This window comes from Lissotriton helveticus, chromosome 3_1, assembly GCF_964261635.1.
Source record: "Lissotriton helveticus chromosome 3_1, aLisHel1.1, whole genome shotgun sequence".
Lineage (NCBI taxonomy): Eukaryota > Metazoa > Chordata > Amphibia > Caudata > Salamandridae > Lissotriton > Lissotriton helveticus.
Genome location: NC_136061.1, coordinates 1,814,947,372 through 1,814,965,518, shown reverse-complemented (window position 1 = coordinate 1,814,965,518; position 18,147 = coordinate 1,814,947,372). Strand labels below are relative to the sequence as shown.

At 45.2% G+C, this 18,147-nt stretch overlaps 1 protein-coding gene across 2 annotated transcripts in view; it reads left to right on the top strand.

Annotated features, from left to right (window-relative positions):
• Positions 1–18,147, top strand: part of SIGIRR (single Ig and TIR domain containing) — a 135,433-nt gene that overhangs the window by 37,838 nt on the left and 79,448 nt on the right. For both annotated transcript variants that reach the window (XM_078682722.1, XM_078682721.1), the window contains exon 3: positions 6,531–6,735. In XM_078682722.1, the coding sequence (XP_078538848.1) occupies positions 6,531–6,735 (205 nt within the window). The remainder of the gene's footprint in view (positions 1–6,530; positions 6,736–18,147) is intronic.

Here is an 18,147-nt window from a genome sequence, read left to right as displayed (position 1 = left end):
TGCACCATCAGGATTCAAGCAAGCCGGGCCAAAGACGGCTGTAATGCCAGAAACCGGTCCCCGGAAGCTTGTTTCCTTTCCAGTGAAGAATTGGCTTGGTAGTTTGGTCTGCCCTGTTCCCATGATGCACTGGGCCAGGGACAGACTAATTTGCATATAGCCAGGTTCTGAACTGGGATGGTGCAGTGAGCTAAAAACGGTGATGGATCAAGCCCTGATCTGTTGACTGGGTAGGAGTGTTCTGATTAACTCAGATACTCTGTCGATCACCACCCCCTTTTTGAAATAATTTTGGCCACCATGAGTGTGGAAGGGTATGCTCAGACATGAGTCCCTTGCTCACTGCACCATCAGGATTCAAGCAAGCCGGGCCGAAGACGGCTGTAATGCCAGAAACCGGTCCCCGGAAGCTTGTTTCCTTTCCAGTGAAGAATTGGCTTGGTAGTTTGGTCTGCCCTGTTCCCATGATGCACTGGGCCAGGGACAGACTAATTTGCATATAGCCAGGTTCTGAACTGGGATGGTGCAGTGAGCTAAAAACGGTGATGGATCAAGCCCTGATCTGTTGACTGGGTAGGAGTGTTCTGATTAACTCAGATACTCTGTCCATCACCACCCCCTTTTTGAAATTATTTTAGCCACCATGAGTGTGGAAGGGTATGCTCAGACATGAGTCCCTTGCTCACTGCACCATCAGGATTCAAGCAAGCCGGGCCGAAGACGGCTGCAATGCCAGAAACCGGTCCCCGGAAGCTTGTTTCCTTTCCAGTGAAGAATTGGCTTGGTAGTTTGGTCTGCCCTGTTCCCATGATGCACTGGGCCAGGGACAGACTAATTTGCATATAGCCAGGTTCTGAACTGGGATGGTGCAGTGAGCTAAAAAAGGGTGATGGATCAAGCCCTGATCTGTTGACTGGGTAGGAGTGTTCTGATTAACTCAGATACTCTGTCCATCACCACCCCCTTTTTGAAATTATTTTGGCCACCATGAGTGTGGAAGGGTATGCTCAGACATGAGTCCCTTGCTCACTGCACCATCAGGATTCAAGCAAGCCGGGCCGAAGACGGCTGCAATGCCAGAAACCGGTCCCCGGAAGCTTGTTTCCTTTCCAGTGAAGAATTGGCTCGGTAGTTTGGTCTGCCCTGTTCCCATGATGCACTGGGCCAGGGACAGACTAATTTGCATATAGCCAGGTTCTGAACTGGGATGGTGCAGTGAACTAAAAAACGGTGATGGATCAAGCCCTGATCTGTTGACTGGGTAGGAGTGTTCTGATTAACTCAGATACTCTGTCCATCACCACCCCCTTTTTGAAATTATTTTGGCCACCATGAGTGTGGAAGGGTATGCTCAGACATGAGTCCCTTGCTCACTGCACCATCAGGATTCAAGCAAGCCGGGCCGAAGACGGCTGCAATGCCAGAAACCGGTCCCCTGAAGCTTGTTTCCTTTCCAGTGAAGAATTGGCTTGGTAGTTTGGTCTGCCCTGTTCCAATGATGCACTGGGCCAGGGACAGACTAATTTGCATATAGCCAGGTTCTGAACTGGGATGGTGCAGTGAGCTAAAAAACGGTGATGGATCAAGCCCTGATCTGTTGACTGGGTAGGAGTGTTCTGAATAACTCAGATACTCTGTCCATCACCACCCCCTTTTTGAAATTATTTTGGCCACCATGAGTGTGGAAGGGTATGCTCAGACATGAGTCCCTTGCTCACTGCACCATCAGGATTCAAGCAAGCCGGGCCGAAGATGGCTGTAATGCCAGAAACCGGTCCCCGGAAGCTTGTTTCCTTTCCAGTGAAGAATTGGCTTGGTAGTTTGGTCTGCCCTGTTCCCATGATGCACTGGGCCAGGGACAGACTAATTTGCATATAGCTAGGTTCTGAACTGGGATGGTGCAGTGAGCTAAAAAACGGTGATGGATCAAGCCCTGATCTGTTGACTGGGTAGGAGTGTTCTGATTAACTCAGATACTCTGTCCATCACCACCCCCTTTTTGAAATTAGTTTTCTTTACCATGGCAAATTGGCACTATGGTGATGCATTTTGGGCCTGCATTGCACACATACCTCCTCCAGTCTGATCCCACTAAGACCTCTCAGCTCTGGCTCCACTGTGGTTCAGGCTGATACTTTATAGCCTCTACTCGTTTATTATCGTGGGTCACAGGTTGGCATTTATGCGGCCATGTAGACGATTGCTTTAGCTGGTTTTACGTGAAGGGTCCGCTAGGGGCAGGAATTCCTCAGTCTATGTCCTACATCAGGGTTTGACTCGCAGTGGAGGGCCCTTGGCCAGGTGCTTGGGTAAGCTTTTCACCCAGACAGTATCTATTTAGTTGTTATTCAAGTACGAAGGTCTGGATTCCTTTTGCAGTGTTCTCATACCAGGAAGTAAGAGGAGGAAGTATTAGTTCCCCTAGTTACACAGGATGCATATACGGTTGTATAGGCTGCTTGTTAAAAGCTTCATAGGGTCCAACGAAGGCCAGGCACAGGGGGACGACTTGCACAAGTGTATTTACAGGAGATCCTCTACACAGTGTTATAAGGGATGTTGCCTTAGCAAAACTCTAACTGGCCTTATACGCTTGATGGAGAAGCTTGCGGCCAGCGGTTGGCTGCCCAACTAATGTAACATGTTATGGGGGCAGGCATGCACTAAGAGATAGATCCTCGAGATCTGCCAAGACAGTCATTACGACTCGATGGCGTTCCCACTGCCCAAGATGGGTCAAGTTTCGTTCTGGTAGCTCCCCCTCTTACTCGGCTGGTACACTGGGACACCCGTGCATTTGTCACACTTCCCATGGCACGACAGTCACCCAAGGTGGGAACGGCCATTTACAAGCCTTGACAGGACAGGACCAGCCACTCACAGTATCTGGTAACTTTTAAATAAATACATGTTACAAACACTGACCGGGTGTGCGGGGCCCAATGCCATTAACCAAAGCTGCATTGGGGCATCAGGCTGTCAGATGCCTTTGAGGGACAGAGATGGGCATTAGGGGCCTAGTGCATGACGCAGTATTTGCAGGGACACATATGGGTCCCAGCGGAGCCCCCAAAGGGATTTCTGCGAAGCAGGTGACACAGATTCTGGTAGTCCGACACCGTTCTGGTGGAAGTATCAAGGCCCACACAGGTTGCTAGCAGGGACCGGGAATCTGTGTCCGGTCGTAGGGTCAGCAAGCAGGGTAGGCTGCACTAGTTGGCCCTTTATGGAGGATTCAGTGCCGATCCACAGGCAACACACTCTCATTTCCCTCCATCATGCTGTTACACCTTACTGTGTCGCCGGGGAGCTATGGAGAAGTATTGTTATTTTCTGGGCTTTGGGGCTCACATGCACCCTAGAAGAAGACCACAAGGGAACTGGCCACCCGTTGGTGACAGGTGAGCTTAGTGGTCGGTTTTCCTATCCTTACCTCCCGTGGCATGGTGCTCTGTCGGGGACAAGTGAGGCAGCTGGCTCGCAAAAGGTTTCCTGCGCCATGCGCAATATTTTGAGCAGAGATTTGGCTTTATTGACTTGTGTGCTACACGCCAATTTCCCATTATGTTTCAGGACGTTGGAGTCAGCGGTCCATTTTGCATGGACCTGTTTTTGCTGGATAGGGAAGAGGCCCTAGTAATAGCGAGTATAGAACAGCTAGGAGTAATGCCGGCCTTGGTGGGGGGCCCTGGCTGCGACGGTCACCACACCCAGGGCTGTGGCGGAGTTACAGGGCGATCCAGAGGCGGAAAGGTACCCGGGAGTACCCTCTTCAGGAGCACAATGGATGCTGAGGCCTAATATTCTCCAGGAAGTCTGTGCGGTAGACCCTGGGGGTGCGACTGCGCCCCGCTATCCTACGGGCGGTTGGAAACCTGTACAACCGGGGGTCCCTTGAACGCTCCGCCCCTCGTAGGGGGGGCGTGAGCAAGAGGGTGGACCAATGGTTCACCGGAAGTGGGAGAGGCTATCTCCTCACCACAACCGCTAAGCACCGATTGGCTAAGGCCACGATGCAAATTGGCCTATCAGGTGGTAGGCCGCGAGGGGCGGCTTGCCTTTGGATCGTCTGTAAGATAACCCACCTTGTTGGCATTTGTGTATGCTAATAAACCTGCAGCAATTTTCTCCAACAAAAAAGTTGTCTTGTCTGCTTATTTATGCGTCATGCATGTTGCTGTGAGAGGGCTGGTGAGTGGGCCGATATTGGCACTATGCAGGCCGACCGACACGTCCCCGCAGGGGACACTAGTAAGAGGGCGGCCCCCATAGTGCCACAAGATGGCACACGGGGGCAGCCCAGTGCTATGTGATCCCTGCAAGGGTCACGCCCGTCACTTTCAGGCTGGTGTGGGCGGGGGAGAGTATATATTCTTCCCCCGCCCACCTAGCGGCCTCTTTGTCCGCTGTCCCCTCACCCTGACGCCGTTTCCCTCCCTACCGCATACCCGACGCTTTCAGGGTGGGGGGAAATGTCTTCTAATCTTTTCTCATTTGTGTTGCAGGCGGAGTTACAGGGCGATCCAGAGGCGGAAAGGTACCCGGGAGTACCCTCTTCAGGAGCACAATGGATGCTGAGGCCTAATATCCCCAGGAAGTCTGTGCGGTGGACCCTGGGGGTGCGACGGCGCCCCGCTATCCTACGGGCGGTTGGAAACCTGTACAACCGGGGGTCGCTTGAACGCTCCGCCCCTCGTAGGGGGGGGGGGGCGTGAGCAAGAGGGTGGACCAATGGTTCACCGGAAGTGGGAGAGGCTATCTCCTCACCACAACCGCTAAGCACCGATTGGCTAAGGCCACGATACAAATTGGCCCATCAGGTGGTAGGCCGCGAGGGGCGGCTTGCCTTTGGATCGTCTGTAAGATAACCCACCTTGTTGGCATTAGTGTATGCTAATAAACCTGCAGCAATTTTCTCCAACAAAAAAGTTGTCTTGTCTGCTTATTTATGCGACATGCATATTGCTGCGAGAGGGCTGGTGAGTGGGCTGATATTGGCACTATGCTGATGAAGTTCCTCAGCTCCCATGCCCTCTTCTGAGTGGTTTGTTTACCAAGATCGGTTGCGTTTTTTTAACTTGGTTGCCCTTGTAATTTGCTTAGAAGCTCGGTTGCGGTTTCCGAGCTTGGTTGCAGTTCCTGTGATTGCTGTCGCTCGTGTTCTGCAAGCTTAGAATCTCCGCTGCAGTTGATGTGCTCTTAAAAACATTGCGGCGTTTGTAAGCTGCACGTTTTAAATCTGTCTTTGTGTGCTTTGTGTTATAAGACTCCGTTGCACAGAGGGTTGGCAGTCATTTTTTTCTGTAACCTTCCTAGAATGCAGTATTGTGTGCATGCTTCCAAGCTCCCCTTTAGTTCTTCTGCTTCGTAGCTCGACTCCTGCTTCTTCGCTACTTTCTTTTTAAGCCCTGTGCTACAGTTTGTGTGCTTAGAAACTGCTGTGGTGTATGTTTAGAAACCTGCTTACAGTCAATGCGGTTGTTAGTTTGGCTCCCAAGGTAAAATATTGCACACAGAGCGAGAAACTCGCCTAGACTCTTGTGCTTTGTCAATTGGTTGACTTTCATGGGCTTCAGAGCCATCGTGGTTAGTTGTCCTGTCCGTTGCATGCTTAGAAGTTTGCTTGAGATTCATCGTCTACAGATTCATAGAGTGCAGTTTATGTGCGCCTAGGAACTCCGCTTCGGTTTGTGTGCTTATTTCTATTCAAAAGTGCAGCCTCGGAGTGGAGGTAAAAAAAAAAAAAGGTTAAAAAAATTAAAAATACACACGAAGTAAAGCAAGACAGAATGGTCTCAAAGTGGCCAGATTGGTTTTATTACCAACCACACACATTAGCACCACTTTACAGAGTTTGCCAGTGAAGCACTACTTTAGTTTTCTCCTCTTTCTTTGAACAACATTGTTTTCCCCGGGTGGGAAAGTGCACCATTCCTGGAGGCTCTACAATACCTTGTTGATGCGTAAAGTGGAAAACATTTTAATATGATCCTTATCAGCGTTTTTCCTTACTTTAGTTTATTAATTGTGTAGAGCGGCTTTGTGTTCAGGGACGTGGTCTTTTTAAACCATACTGCTTACGTTTTGTAAGGATATAAGCAACGGACATTGAAACTGGTCCCTTCCAGCCCTGTAGTCATGTTCCTAACTTTTCAGGCAAAAACACTCAATGATTTCTGAATAATAAGTGTAAAAGCGTTAAGGTAACCATGATGTTTCTGCTTAAATTTCTCATGCTTTACTTAATCTTGCATTCCCTATGAGTGTCTGCTATTTCCAAGATGTTGTTACATTTTTTTTCCAGCCAGCACATTACTCTTGTCTCCCTTCCCTCATAACCAATTTCCTATAGCTCTATGCAAATATCATCACTGCACTGCATACAGAAAACCAAAAGAATAAAAACATTGTCATTTTCAACACCAAAAGCTCTAGCTTTCACAAATGCGAGACCTATTGCATTGCAAATGCTTGTTATACAGTGTTCTCTGTCTTCTGGTTCTCATGTTCCACCCACTCTCTTTCTACAGTCAACCCCTGCAGTGTTCCCCCGGAGTTCCTCTCCCCCCACTTGGGCAAGCAGATTTTGGATCCTAAAATGGGGGCCCGCCTGTCGCTGAACTGCACAGCTAGACAGCAAGTCAGTCGCCAGTGTGCACTGCCCACTTGGCAGTGGCTGAAAGAGGGACTGGCCTTGGACAGCGGTAGCCCATATACCAGTCTGGATAACGTGTGGTAAGTAGCAAAGGCTCAGAGGGAATAGAAGCTCGTACTAAGAGCTGTAAGTGTACAGCCACAAAGAATATGAGGGCTGGGATTGCTTGTTTATATATTTGTTTTAACAATAAAGCTCTTAACATTTCCCACAACCATGGATCAGGGTGACTCTCATTCAGAACCCGTCTTAGCCTCAAGAATGAGTGTCATTCCAGTTTCATACTCTTGCAAAATATTTACCTCAGTAATGTTGTCTTTAGGGAAAAAAAGCTTTTTTGTATGCTTCCCCTCATTATTCTGTGCTGGATTCTGCTGGTATTCAGGCTCTGCAGAATAAGAATTTGCTAACTGTGTCCTTGTTGCATATGTTTCCTTTAAAACGTGAAGCTAGGTTGAAAGGCTCATCATATCAGTGCTTCTAGCTGCTTGTAAATTCACTGTCTATAGTTTCGCAGCTGCAAACACAAAATCAGCCTATCTTTTGCTCTGTTCAATGGATAGAGACGGTCAAGCCTGTTCACTTTGTAATCATCAGCATTTATGGCTCAGATGTGGAGTTGTCTCTGCTGAGCACACACAGGCAGAGCGGTCAGCAAAGTAATGTGCAGGATGAAGCACTAGGCCAGTTCTAAAGGAGACATCATAAGAGATTAAGAAGTTGATGAGATGTATGTAGTTTACGCCTGTATTCTAGGGATACTGGGATCATGGTCCATCAAACCATTTTGTCAATGGAGGGAGTGAATGAAAATGGCCTTTTCTGGGAACATTCCTTTTACCCATTAGCGATGTGACATGTTGAAAAGCTTTAAACTGACCACTCACTTTTGCAGAATTTTAGCTGTAAGTGGGTAAATGTAGTAACCAGGGCAGGATTTGAGACCAGGGATTTTGCTCCACCTCTTTTAGGACTTACTATATCTGGTGGTGTCTGAAGTCAAAGTTTGGGATTACGACTGCAAATCCTCGCATGGTGTAATGTTTGTCGGTTTACAAGTGCGTGAGGCAAAAGTGTTGAACAGGTCAGTCCGATGTCTGCTGAAATGTGCTTGTTGGAACAGGTAACCAACATGTACGTTTCTTTCAAGGACCAGAACCTTTTTTAGGATGAGGCTGTGGCCGCCCCAGAGCAAGAAACGGAAGCGTACAGTGGTAAAACCCCAACCAGTATCCGGGAGAAATAACCACACGGAGGAACACTTACAGATGGTGAGGAGTGAGAAAAATCCGATATATAATCTAACTAACCTCAAATTAAGTTCTGCAGAAATCCAAGTACTAACGAAAGGACTTTCATTTATACCAACAAAGAAACCAGATATTAGCCAAACAAAACTGGAAATACTTCAACTTTTCCGTAAAATGAGACTCAGAGCATTCTTCGCAGATAAGCCCTATAATCCTGATAGGAGTTATTTGGGACTCAAAGACCAATCTACTTTCTTTCCACCATCAGGTGGTGTCCCATTGAAACTACTGGCCTTTTAAAAAAACGTCTTGAGAGATCATGATGCCCTGGACAACAAATGCAAATACACAAGATGGAATATGACTAAAAAAGAGAAAGCGGCCTTATAAAATCTGAAAAATAATCAAGAGATTATAATAAAGCCAGCAGACAAAGGCTGAGCCATCGTGCTCATGGAGAGGGGAAAGTATGAAGCTGAAGTCCGCTTGCGCACAAAGACAATTACCGAAGAATTGACCAAGACCTTTCTAAAATAGTACTAAACAAATTGACCACACTGATTCAAACTGGAGAACATAACGGGTGGTTGTCAAAACAGGAAGCCAAATTCCTTCTCAATCAGAACCCAAGGACGCCATTGTTGTATGTGCTCCCAAAAATCCATAAAGATGTTGCCAACATTCCTGGTAGACCGATAATCTCGGGAGTTCATTCAATTCTTGAGAGGCCGGCCAAATACATCGATACATTCCTGAAGCCACTAGCAAGTTCTACCACCAGTTACATAAAAAACACAATGCAAGCAATCACAATGTTGGAAGGGCAGACCTTTGACTCTGAAAAAGAACTTGTGGTTACCCTCAACATTGTGAGTCTTTACACTAATATACCACAAGAAGAGGGATTAGAAGCCATGTCCTGGGGTAAAGAACAAGACCACATACCATCCCCACGTTATATTAGGTAGAAATGGGTGAAATATGCCTTAAGTACAACTTCTTCCAATTTAATGATGAACAGTAGCTGCAGAACAAAGGTACTGCGATGGGATGTCCCTTTGCCCCTGAAATGGCCATTATGTTTATGGCACTCTTTGAAGAATGTTGGATCTACAACAACAATCCTTTTAATGGCCATATAAAAACATGGCAAAGATATATAGATAAGTGAAATCAGCCCGGAAATGTGTCCGGGAGCTCAGGGTGCACTACTGAAGTGTCACTTTATTAGAAAGTGTACTAGCAATGAGTCCAAATGACTTGAGTGATTTATGACTTTCTTTTAAAACTGATTATCCAAGAATCAGTTCCATAAACACAAATTTTTGTCCATCACTAAAACATTGCAACCATGAAAGATGTTTCATATCTTCTTTTTATTTAATCCGTAGCAGAGGTTCTCCAATCAAAAATGATGCTTTTCTCAACATTATGAAACAGATGACAATTCCAGTTCCCAATGCATTTCGGGCAAAGGTTTGCCCTTCTTCAGAGGAATCTACAACGTTAATATATAAAAATGAAAATCTTCACAATTGTTTTTAAACTATAGTCAACATACTGCTTAATATAGTGCTCATGCAGACAAGCGAACAGGGCTCTTGGTGTCGCTCATAGAATAATGTGAAAGACTGTACGAGACCAGAGAAGATTGTGACCAGGGACATGGGTTTGCAAAAACAATGTTAGTACGAAATGCTATGACCAACTTCCCACATGAAATAGTGTCATCACAAGAGAAAAAAAATGGTGACGTGCCAAGACTTTCACGTGCTCAGAGCATCAATAGAGTGGAATAATGTGATCCATCAAAATTACAAAATAAATAAAATAAGAGGAATGGAAAGAGGTACCTTGCCTCTTGTAGTCTAGAGTACAGCTAGCCGAGAATATGCTACCCAAACTGTGGGCGGCTGTGAAAATATAATGATAAACTAATGAAAAACTCCAAAGAATCCCGAGTTTGAAGACCGAGTTTCTAACGAGTGAAATAAAGTGGTTACCTCAAAGTCGGTGGCAAGTGGCCGAAAGGCAGTAAAAATGGTGGACTAAAGGCTATGAGGAAAAAACTGAGCGCTGGTGAATTCTTCATATCGCGGTTTGTAAATGAACTAATAGAAACTATTAAAAAGTACAAGTAAATATCACGTTTACCAGTTAGTGCCTTCCCCATATACCAACCGCAGAATCCGACGAGAACGCTCTCCTTGTGTATCGGAGATTTCTGAGTGCACACTTAAAGTTTTAAAAAGCAACTTGAAGAGATTAGTATGTTTAAACTTGAGTACCACTGAGTGCACCCGTGTTGTATTTTAATTTTTGTTTATGTAACGATTTCTGTGTTCACAACCTCATTGTGCACCAATAATGTCTTGTTTTGAAGAGATACTACATTTAACTGAAAACAAAGCTGAAACCGAAAAGCTTATTCGTCAACCGAAACTAGTGATAGAAGTCAGGGCCTTTGATACCACCCAGGGTCCTGTACATCAACAGTTACGTCAATTAGAATATCTAATGCGTAGAGAAATAAATCAGCAATTGCACGCCACAACCCTGACTTAGTATCACAAGGTAAGTAGAATTCCCCGAGGGTTACGTCTGACCATCAAACCCATGTTATTCAAAATGAATAAACGTTTTATGGATAAATGGTACGCCATATTGAGTAAATGTTCCCTTGAACTCATCCTACTCATAGTAGAAGAACTATCACAAGTACTAGTAAGCCTTGAAGCAGATATAAAAGAATTAGAGAACTCTTTAGCTCAACGGATGGAGGCAAAAAACTGGCAATCTACTCTCGAAGATATCAATAAACAAGCATTGGAAATGCAATAGGTCTCGCAGCATTAGAGTTAGTGCTTTTAGAATTGTTTATGGGTTTTTTTTGTAAATCTTTAGCATTTTTGTTTCCTGTAGCCAATGCTAAAGAATTACAAAAAAAAAATGTTAATGTTAAGCTAATGTTTTTCCTAATTGGAACGTGACTTTATTTTACCTTTCTGTCACATTTGTTTACAGGTAGTGGTGTATAATGTAAAATATCCTACCTATTGAGAGGGAATTCAATTCTCGTCTTGTCTCGAACAGACTGCGGGCAGGGGAGGGGGCGGAGCGGGGAGAGGGAACAGACGGAGGGAAGGCCAGATAAGGGGAGGGGGGAGGAGAGTAGGAGGAGGAGAGTAGGGGAGGCACGGCCTAGCGGCCGTGCAATCAAGAAGTGAGGGGGCGGGAGAGTAGGCAAGGCAAGCGGCTGGGGGGAGGGGGGAGGAGAAATGCGACGCGACATTAATCCTATGACCGGGGCTCCTCATGGGTAGGCAATCTAAAGAGGAGTAGGATATATTTAATTATAAATCTGACCACTTAGATGTTAACAATTTGCAGGAAACGGAGTTAAAGCCAATAGCTGTAAATTTAGCGCACCGATCATTGCACGGGTACTAGTCCTCCTGACTCGGTCGCTGTAAAGAAAGGGAGGAACTTATCAGACCGCGTCGGGTGAGGCTCATACTCGTGGGCTCAACTGGACTGACAAACAGGCATCGCTTACCTAAAGGAGCGGGTCAGGCTGCTTCGTTCCCGACATCCTGCAACTCCCATAACATTTGAAAGAGTGGCGTCCAAGTTAGGCAGGGATTGCAATACAGGTACTTACGCACCACGTGACCGCGAGGGCAATGGAAGAAAGCCTACGCCCGTTGTCGTGGTTACCAGGGCGCTTTAGTACGGCGTTCGAGTTCGATTTAGAATTAAATTACCTAGCCAGTAATTAGAGTCATCTGGTTATATCGTAATTTCAATTATCACCGCAAATTAAATTTGGGATATAATTATGGTATTCTTGTAGATTTTTAGGCTAATACAGTTAAGGTATATTAGCCGGAATAACAGGTCTGGCGACAGGTATTTTTATCACAGGGTAAGGAGTGGAGTACAGCATTTTCAGATTACTGCGTTGGCAGGCAGAGAAAATGGGGAGGGGGCGGATCCGGAGGTGCGTCGTGACACTCGTGAGGGGGAGTGGAGAAGGAGGGGGGAGTAGAGTAGGGGAGGCACGGCCCAACGGCCGTGCAATCAAAAAGTGAGGAGGCGGAGCTGGGGGAGGCTGTGACAGAGAGAGCAGGCAATGCAGGCGGCTGGGGGCTTGTGCACGCGCTTTGAAGCTCATTGCGCATGCGCATTGAGCTTCAATTTCTCGTGCACTGCAAGGAATCGCCACGATTCCTTGCAAGTTGGATAAAGAGTGGATAAGCCCCCATAGTCTCGCAAGCTCGATGCGCATGCGCATCGACAGGCGAGACCTAAAAACTAGATATCTACGCCAAAGAAATTCACGAACGGAACATTTGTAAATTCCGTTGTGATACAATCGACTATAAGCTAGACGAGGTATATACTTGAGCCGAGGTGTATACCCAAAAACGAACCTGGCAAAAATCTGGCACCACTTCATCAGATGAAAACCTTGTCTCCATTAGTGACACACAGCTAACCCGCCCCCCAGCTCCGTAAACATCAAGTACAGTGATTATCACCTCAGCACCAAGCAGCACAAAAGTTTCTTCTGTAGAGACAAGCCCTGCAGCCAACAATCCCCCACCACTACCCAGCACAGAACTCGCCAAACCCGCAGAGGTCACAGATTCAACAAAGTCAGGAAGACCAGGTCGCCAGAAGAAACATTAGTCATAAACATTTCCTCCCAAAAGTTGACTAAAAATCAGATGTCTGTTTTAGAAAAAGGCAGCTCCTTCGTCCCCACCTTTCACTCCAGAGCACTTGATGTCGAAGTGACATTATATAAATTTACAAGGAAACTAAGACTTAATATTTTTTCTTTACTTTGCGCTCCAATTCTCCATTAATGTCTCACAACCTGAATACAGGGAATTTAAACCTAAAAGTACGTTTATTCCTCCTGTTTCACATAGAATCATAGATACCTTTGAGACTTTAGTCAGGCAAGATTTGTCTAACGCGCAAAACGTACTGAAAATCTGTCTTCTCGTGAAAAACAGTCTTTGCTAGAACTTAGGAAAAAACAGTTACTTCACTTCACTAAAGCTGACAAAGGTGGTGCATTAGTGATCATGGATAAAACATTCTATGAGGACAAAATTAAAATGACACTTCAAGATGATACTACATATATCCCGTTACCTAACGATCCCACTGACTCCTTCTTGACAACCCTCTCATCCATACTGACTCACACACATTTGCTACAAATTTACAATGAAATTCAGATTCCTGAGACAGACGATATATGGTTATGTACAATCAACGTGGTTGCACTATATACCTCAATTCCCCACAAGGAAGGTATAGAAGCCATAGAGTGGGCACTTTTGGATCATGAGGTACCCGGTGTCAATAAGATATTTTTGTTGGAACTTTTACATTTCTGTTTATTTTACAGTTAAAAAAGATTGTGAAAAGAAACTGGCATGGCGTAAAAGGCCTGGAAATCTTCAAAGAAATGCCCATATTTGCCCTAAAAAGGATCAGAAGCATCAAGGACCACTTGGTGAGGGCCAAAACAAAAACGAAAAGGAATCAGCCAACCCTACAAACCATGTTAGTGCTGCCCCCAGTAAAAGGACACCACCGGTGTGGTAACTGTAATTCATGCAGCAGCACCATAGAAGGCAGCGAATTCACCTATGGCAACAAGAGTATTAGCCATGAAGAATTCACAAATTGCAATACCTCGAATGTAGTTTTTTGTGTAATTTGTCCATGCAAGCTGGCATATGTTGGTAAAACCACCCAACAAATCAAAACACAGAATCACAGGCCTCAGGAAATAAAGTCGACAGTGCTGAAACAGATGAAAGGCAAACTACATATACATTATTGGCCAACTTTGAAGCCAAATACATTTTGAAATTGGGCACAACAGACAACGGATTGAATGAACTTTTGAAAATTATGCATTGTTTTTAATCTCCCTAGTGAAAATAAAACAAGTCTGAAGAGTCCCACACACCGGTATTTCTGCCAGTGTTTATCACCCAAACTTTCTGAACATGGATGTCGGCGATGATTCACAAGCAAAGGCGAAGCCGTTACCATAGAAATAGGGACCGGAAGTCAGGCAAATCGATCAAGTAGCCAAGCTTAGCTTCATCATCCCGTTGACGCACGAAGATGTATTGAGAGTATTTTATGGCTTACAAACTCCGGTCATGTAATTAACACCTTCAATGCTAGAGGTATTCATCCTTAGTGCTGACCTTCTTGAAATCCCATTGTTCATGACGAGCTCAGCTCATCATGAGCACACGAGCAGTGAACTGCATGACGAGCTGAGCTCGTCATGAGCATGGAAGGGGTTAACGCGGAAGAAAGAAAGACGCAAAAGAGCTGGACGCTTGCAATTCAGCGCATTCACCCTTTAGTGGAAGTTTTGCTCCTCATCAAGCTCAAGGTAACAATTGTCTTCACATGATGTCAATAGCATGCCGCTAGAAGGAGGGCTGCATGCGGTAATACTTCTACAGCGAGATCAGTACGCTCCACATGGGCACAATCTCGTAACTGCCCGACACCACCAGCTAAGACTACAAGTCCTTTGACCCGTAACACAGAAGCCGAGGGCCGTCCTTGCAACGCACGAACCAGTAACTAAACTGAAGCACTCGCCTTTCCCTGCAATTATGCAGTGCATGCGATCTTTTCTGCCCACAAATGAACACTGCAAATATTGTTTAGTTCAAATCTCACCGACTGAGATCAGTGCCTGACAATACAAATTATATCTTTACCCACAGACAATAAGAGCGAACAAAGAGCGAACAATGTGCTAACGTGCGGAGAGATGCCATCTCAGCCAGCCCAAGAGACTATTTAACATACATTAGGTATGGATAACATGGTCGTCTGGTTTTTATAAGGTTTCACACAAATCTTGCCATATACTAGGATAAGTGATTAATACTAAAAAAAATGCACTTTTTAATCCCAGTGCTCTACATTGAAATTCCCAGCCCTGAGGAAGACCTTCTTTGAATGCTCACGGTCCCTACACAAAGGTCGAAACGCTTCGGCACACTCACCACTCCCCCCCCTTTTTTCCATGAGGCCAAAAGCATCTTTAAATTAAATAGAAAAGAGATTAAGGACGCTGAAGTTTAGCAGACTAATGGTGGCTTAACTCGCACAAAATATACTCAGCTTTGCCCGGACTTCAACACCAACTGGACCGACCAATGTATAAGTATCGAGGATAAGTAGGACATAAGATCCCAGTACATGACAACAGAGTAGAAGGACTGTTTAGATTTATAACAAGTTTATCTATGTAATGTTTGTAAAGGTTGTTTTTGTATGCACTGTATAAAGAGTTTTTATTGTATCACAACACAAATATGTGCAAAATAGTACCATTGTGAAATCACATTTGTGTGAATTCAAAAAGAACCAGAAATACTAAAAAAACAAAAGGCTGAAGTAAATACGGACTCATGAAATAATAAATATTTGGTATGAAGTATTTTGAACATGTTGAGGAAAGTTTGCATGTCGACTCACTGTTTAAATTAAATTTGAAATAATCCTATTTCATCTATTGAACAGATACGAAGGTAAAGAACTTAGACCTACGTATTTAATAAGATTAGCTAATTCATGGTCCAAGAGACATTCTTTCATTACAATGTTGGAACGTAAGGGCATATTTACAAGAAAGTGTCGGTACGCGGGTTAGCTCCAAAATTGCTCGCGCCACGCTTTGTCACTTTAAAAATGCAGGGATACCCTGTAAATACAGTAATATGACACACCACTGCGTTTCTCCCTGCGCTGGTGCTAAATTCAGATGCCTAGCGCCAACGTAGGCACCCTTGCACTATAGTGCGTTGAAGGGTTTCCCTTCCTCGTCATAAACAATCAATTGGCGATTTGTAACTCATATGTGTGGTGCGATTTGCAGCACTCATAGAAGTTGCAAATCGTAATTTTTTTTAATGATTGTTCATGTGCAGAAAGGTGTCCCTTCCTGCACATAAACAATCATTCATGACAATTTGCTGTTTCTATGTGTGTTGCACCATGCAGCAAACATAGAAACAGCAACAACGAGGAGAAATAAAGACTTTCTCCTCGTTTCGCCATATTTAGACCAGGTTTTCTCTGGTCTTAATTTTGGCACTGCATCCTGTTTACATCACCCTGTAAATAGGGGGCAGCATCAAAATAAATGGGTGTTGCGTTGGAACATCCATCCACCGCATAACTCATTGCCCACCCCTTTCATACTAAGTGTAGCGTGAAAGGGAGCCTTAATGCCGTTTTGTAATAAAAAGTGACGTTCCTGTGGAGATAGGGGATTGTAAAAACGCCCCAGTGTCTCTGCCCAGCGGAGACATATAGAAGATTAGAAGATATGTACCTTTCGAAAGGGGATTCACCTGTAATCTTCACCAATTGTAGAGTTTTGCCAACCCACAGGGTGTGTAGGATAGAGAGAGAACAAAACAGCCCTTTTAATGGGCTGAATGAACTCTGTATGAGTGAGGGGCTATCAGCTGCTCATATTTCCAGGACCTGTGCATGTTCCTAAAAGAGGATCAGAGCAGGTATTTTTGTGGCCCCTGGGACTCAAAATGGACACCAGAAATTAAAATTCTTGTAAAGTGGACCTGTTGACCGTTGTAACCGGGTTTGCACTGATCCCTTATGAAGCCGATTCTCACTCATTGTGGACTGATACTCTGAAGGAGAGCTCTCCTGTGGAGGACTGAGGACTTGGAGGTGTCAGTGTCACAAACTAGTGGAAAAGGAGGGGAGGGGGTACACTGTCTACTGATTTTTGCAGACACAGAGGGACTAAATAATCTGCCAGCCATAAAGACAAGCCAGGGCCACCCTCTACCCCACAATGTACTTTGTGAAGTTTGGAAGCGGTGAACTGTGCCAGCTTGCACGATGCGACTTAATCTTTTAGCTCTTCTATCCTCATCGAAGGCACAAGCCAGCCTTTAGATGGGAGTCATGCTATGCTTCTGGAGTGGGAGAAAGCCTCCACTGGCCACGTGTCAGTAATTCACCAGAGCTTAAGCTGACAGTCCATGCAGAACAAAGAAGTGGGGAGTGGAACTTTTTGAAATTCTTAGTCTTTTAAGAGACTGATCCAGTTTTTGTAGTTTTGATCTTATTTTAATGATAAAATATTTTGTTTATTTTCCTAAATTGGATTGGATGCTTTACTGAGTAATTTTGTTTTATTCAAGTGTTGTTTTGGTATTGTTTGCATCCTTGGCATGCTTATCCGGCCAGGACCTGACAGAATTCAGACACATTTACCTGGGGAAGACCATGCTTGCCTGAATAGATCGTGGGGGTGAGAGACTTATCCCCACCGCAGTAACTTGGCTTCCTACATTATCTATAGGAAAGTGGTAGAATTTGTGAAAAGTCAGTACCACATGAATAACTTCTAGAGTTATAGCAAACTGTTAGTCACATGAAAGAACAACTGCCCCCAGCCAGTCCAACTGAGCTTTTGGGGTCACAAAGCTCACCAAAATTCCCTTAATTTGTCTTGTTGTTGGCCGATCATCCTACAGGTAGATTTCTATTGAAACAAGACCATCAAGGAAATTAGCTGCAACCTATTTTCCGGTATACAGCCTTTCTGCCACATAGGCAGCTGCGCCTGACATTTTGTTGCCTGCACTGCAACAGCTACAAAAACTACACAGCTGTATCTGGCAGCAAAATGTCAGTATTAATCTCACAAGTAGGGACGGGGGCTTGGTAGGTCCAGCATACAGGCCCCAGAGTCTTGAAGAAAGCAGGGTATGCCGTTCCTAAGTGGAAGGGGGGGGGGCAGGGGGATCTATTTGATGAAACCAGGTGATAGAGGTCTCGTGCCCTACAGTCTGGACTTGTGCTGTAGTCCTGTGTGAAAGTGAAAACGAATTAAAATGAGGTCAAATGATATATACCTTCTGGAAAAAACACCTAGAAGGGGGGTCTATTGGCCCCAACCGCGACGTCCAGGGTACGCGCTGAATGGTGAGAGGAGAGGTACTCGATTCAAGGTTTTCCGAGGCACGGGACCTACCTGCGTCTGGCCGCCACCAGGAGTTTCATCAAATAGATTCCCCTGCCCTCCTTTCTTCCCCCTTCCAGTTAGGAACGGCATACCCTTCTTTCTTCATAGCAAAATGTCAGTGTCAGCAAAGCCTTGGTGCTGGGGTATGGCTTCACCACAGGCAGTAAATGGAGGAC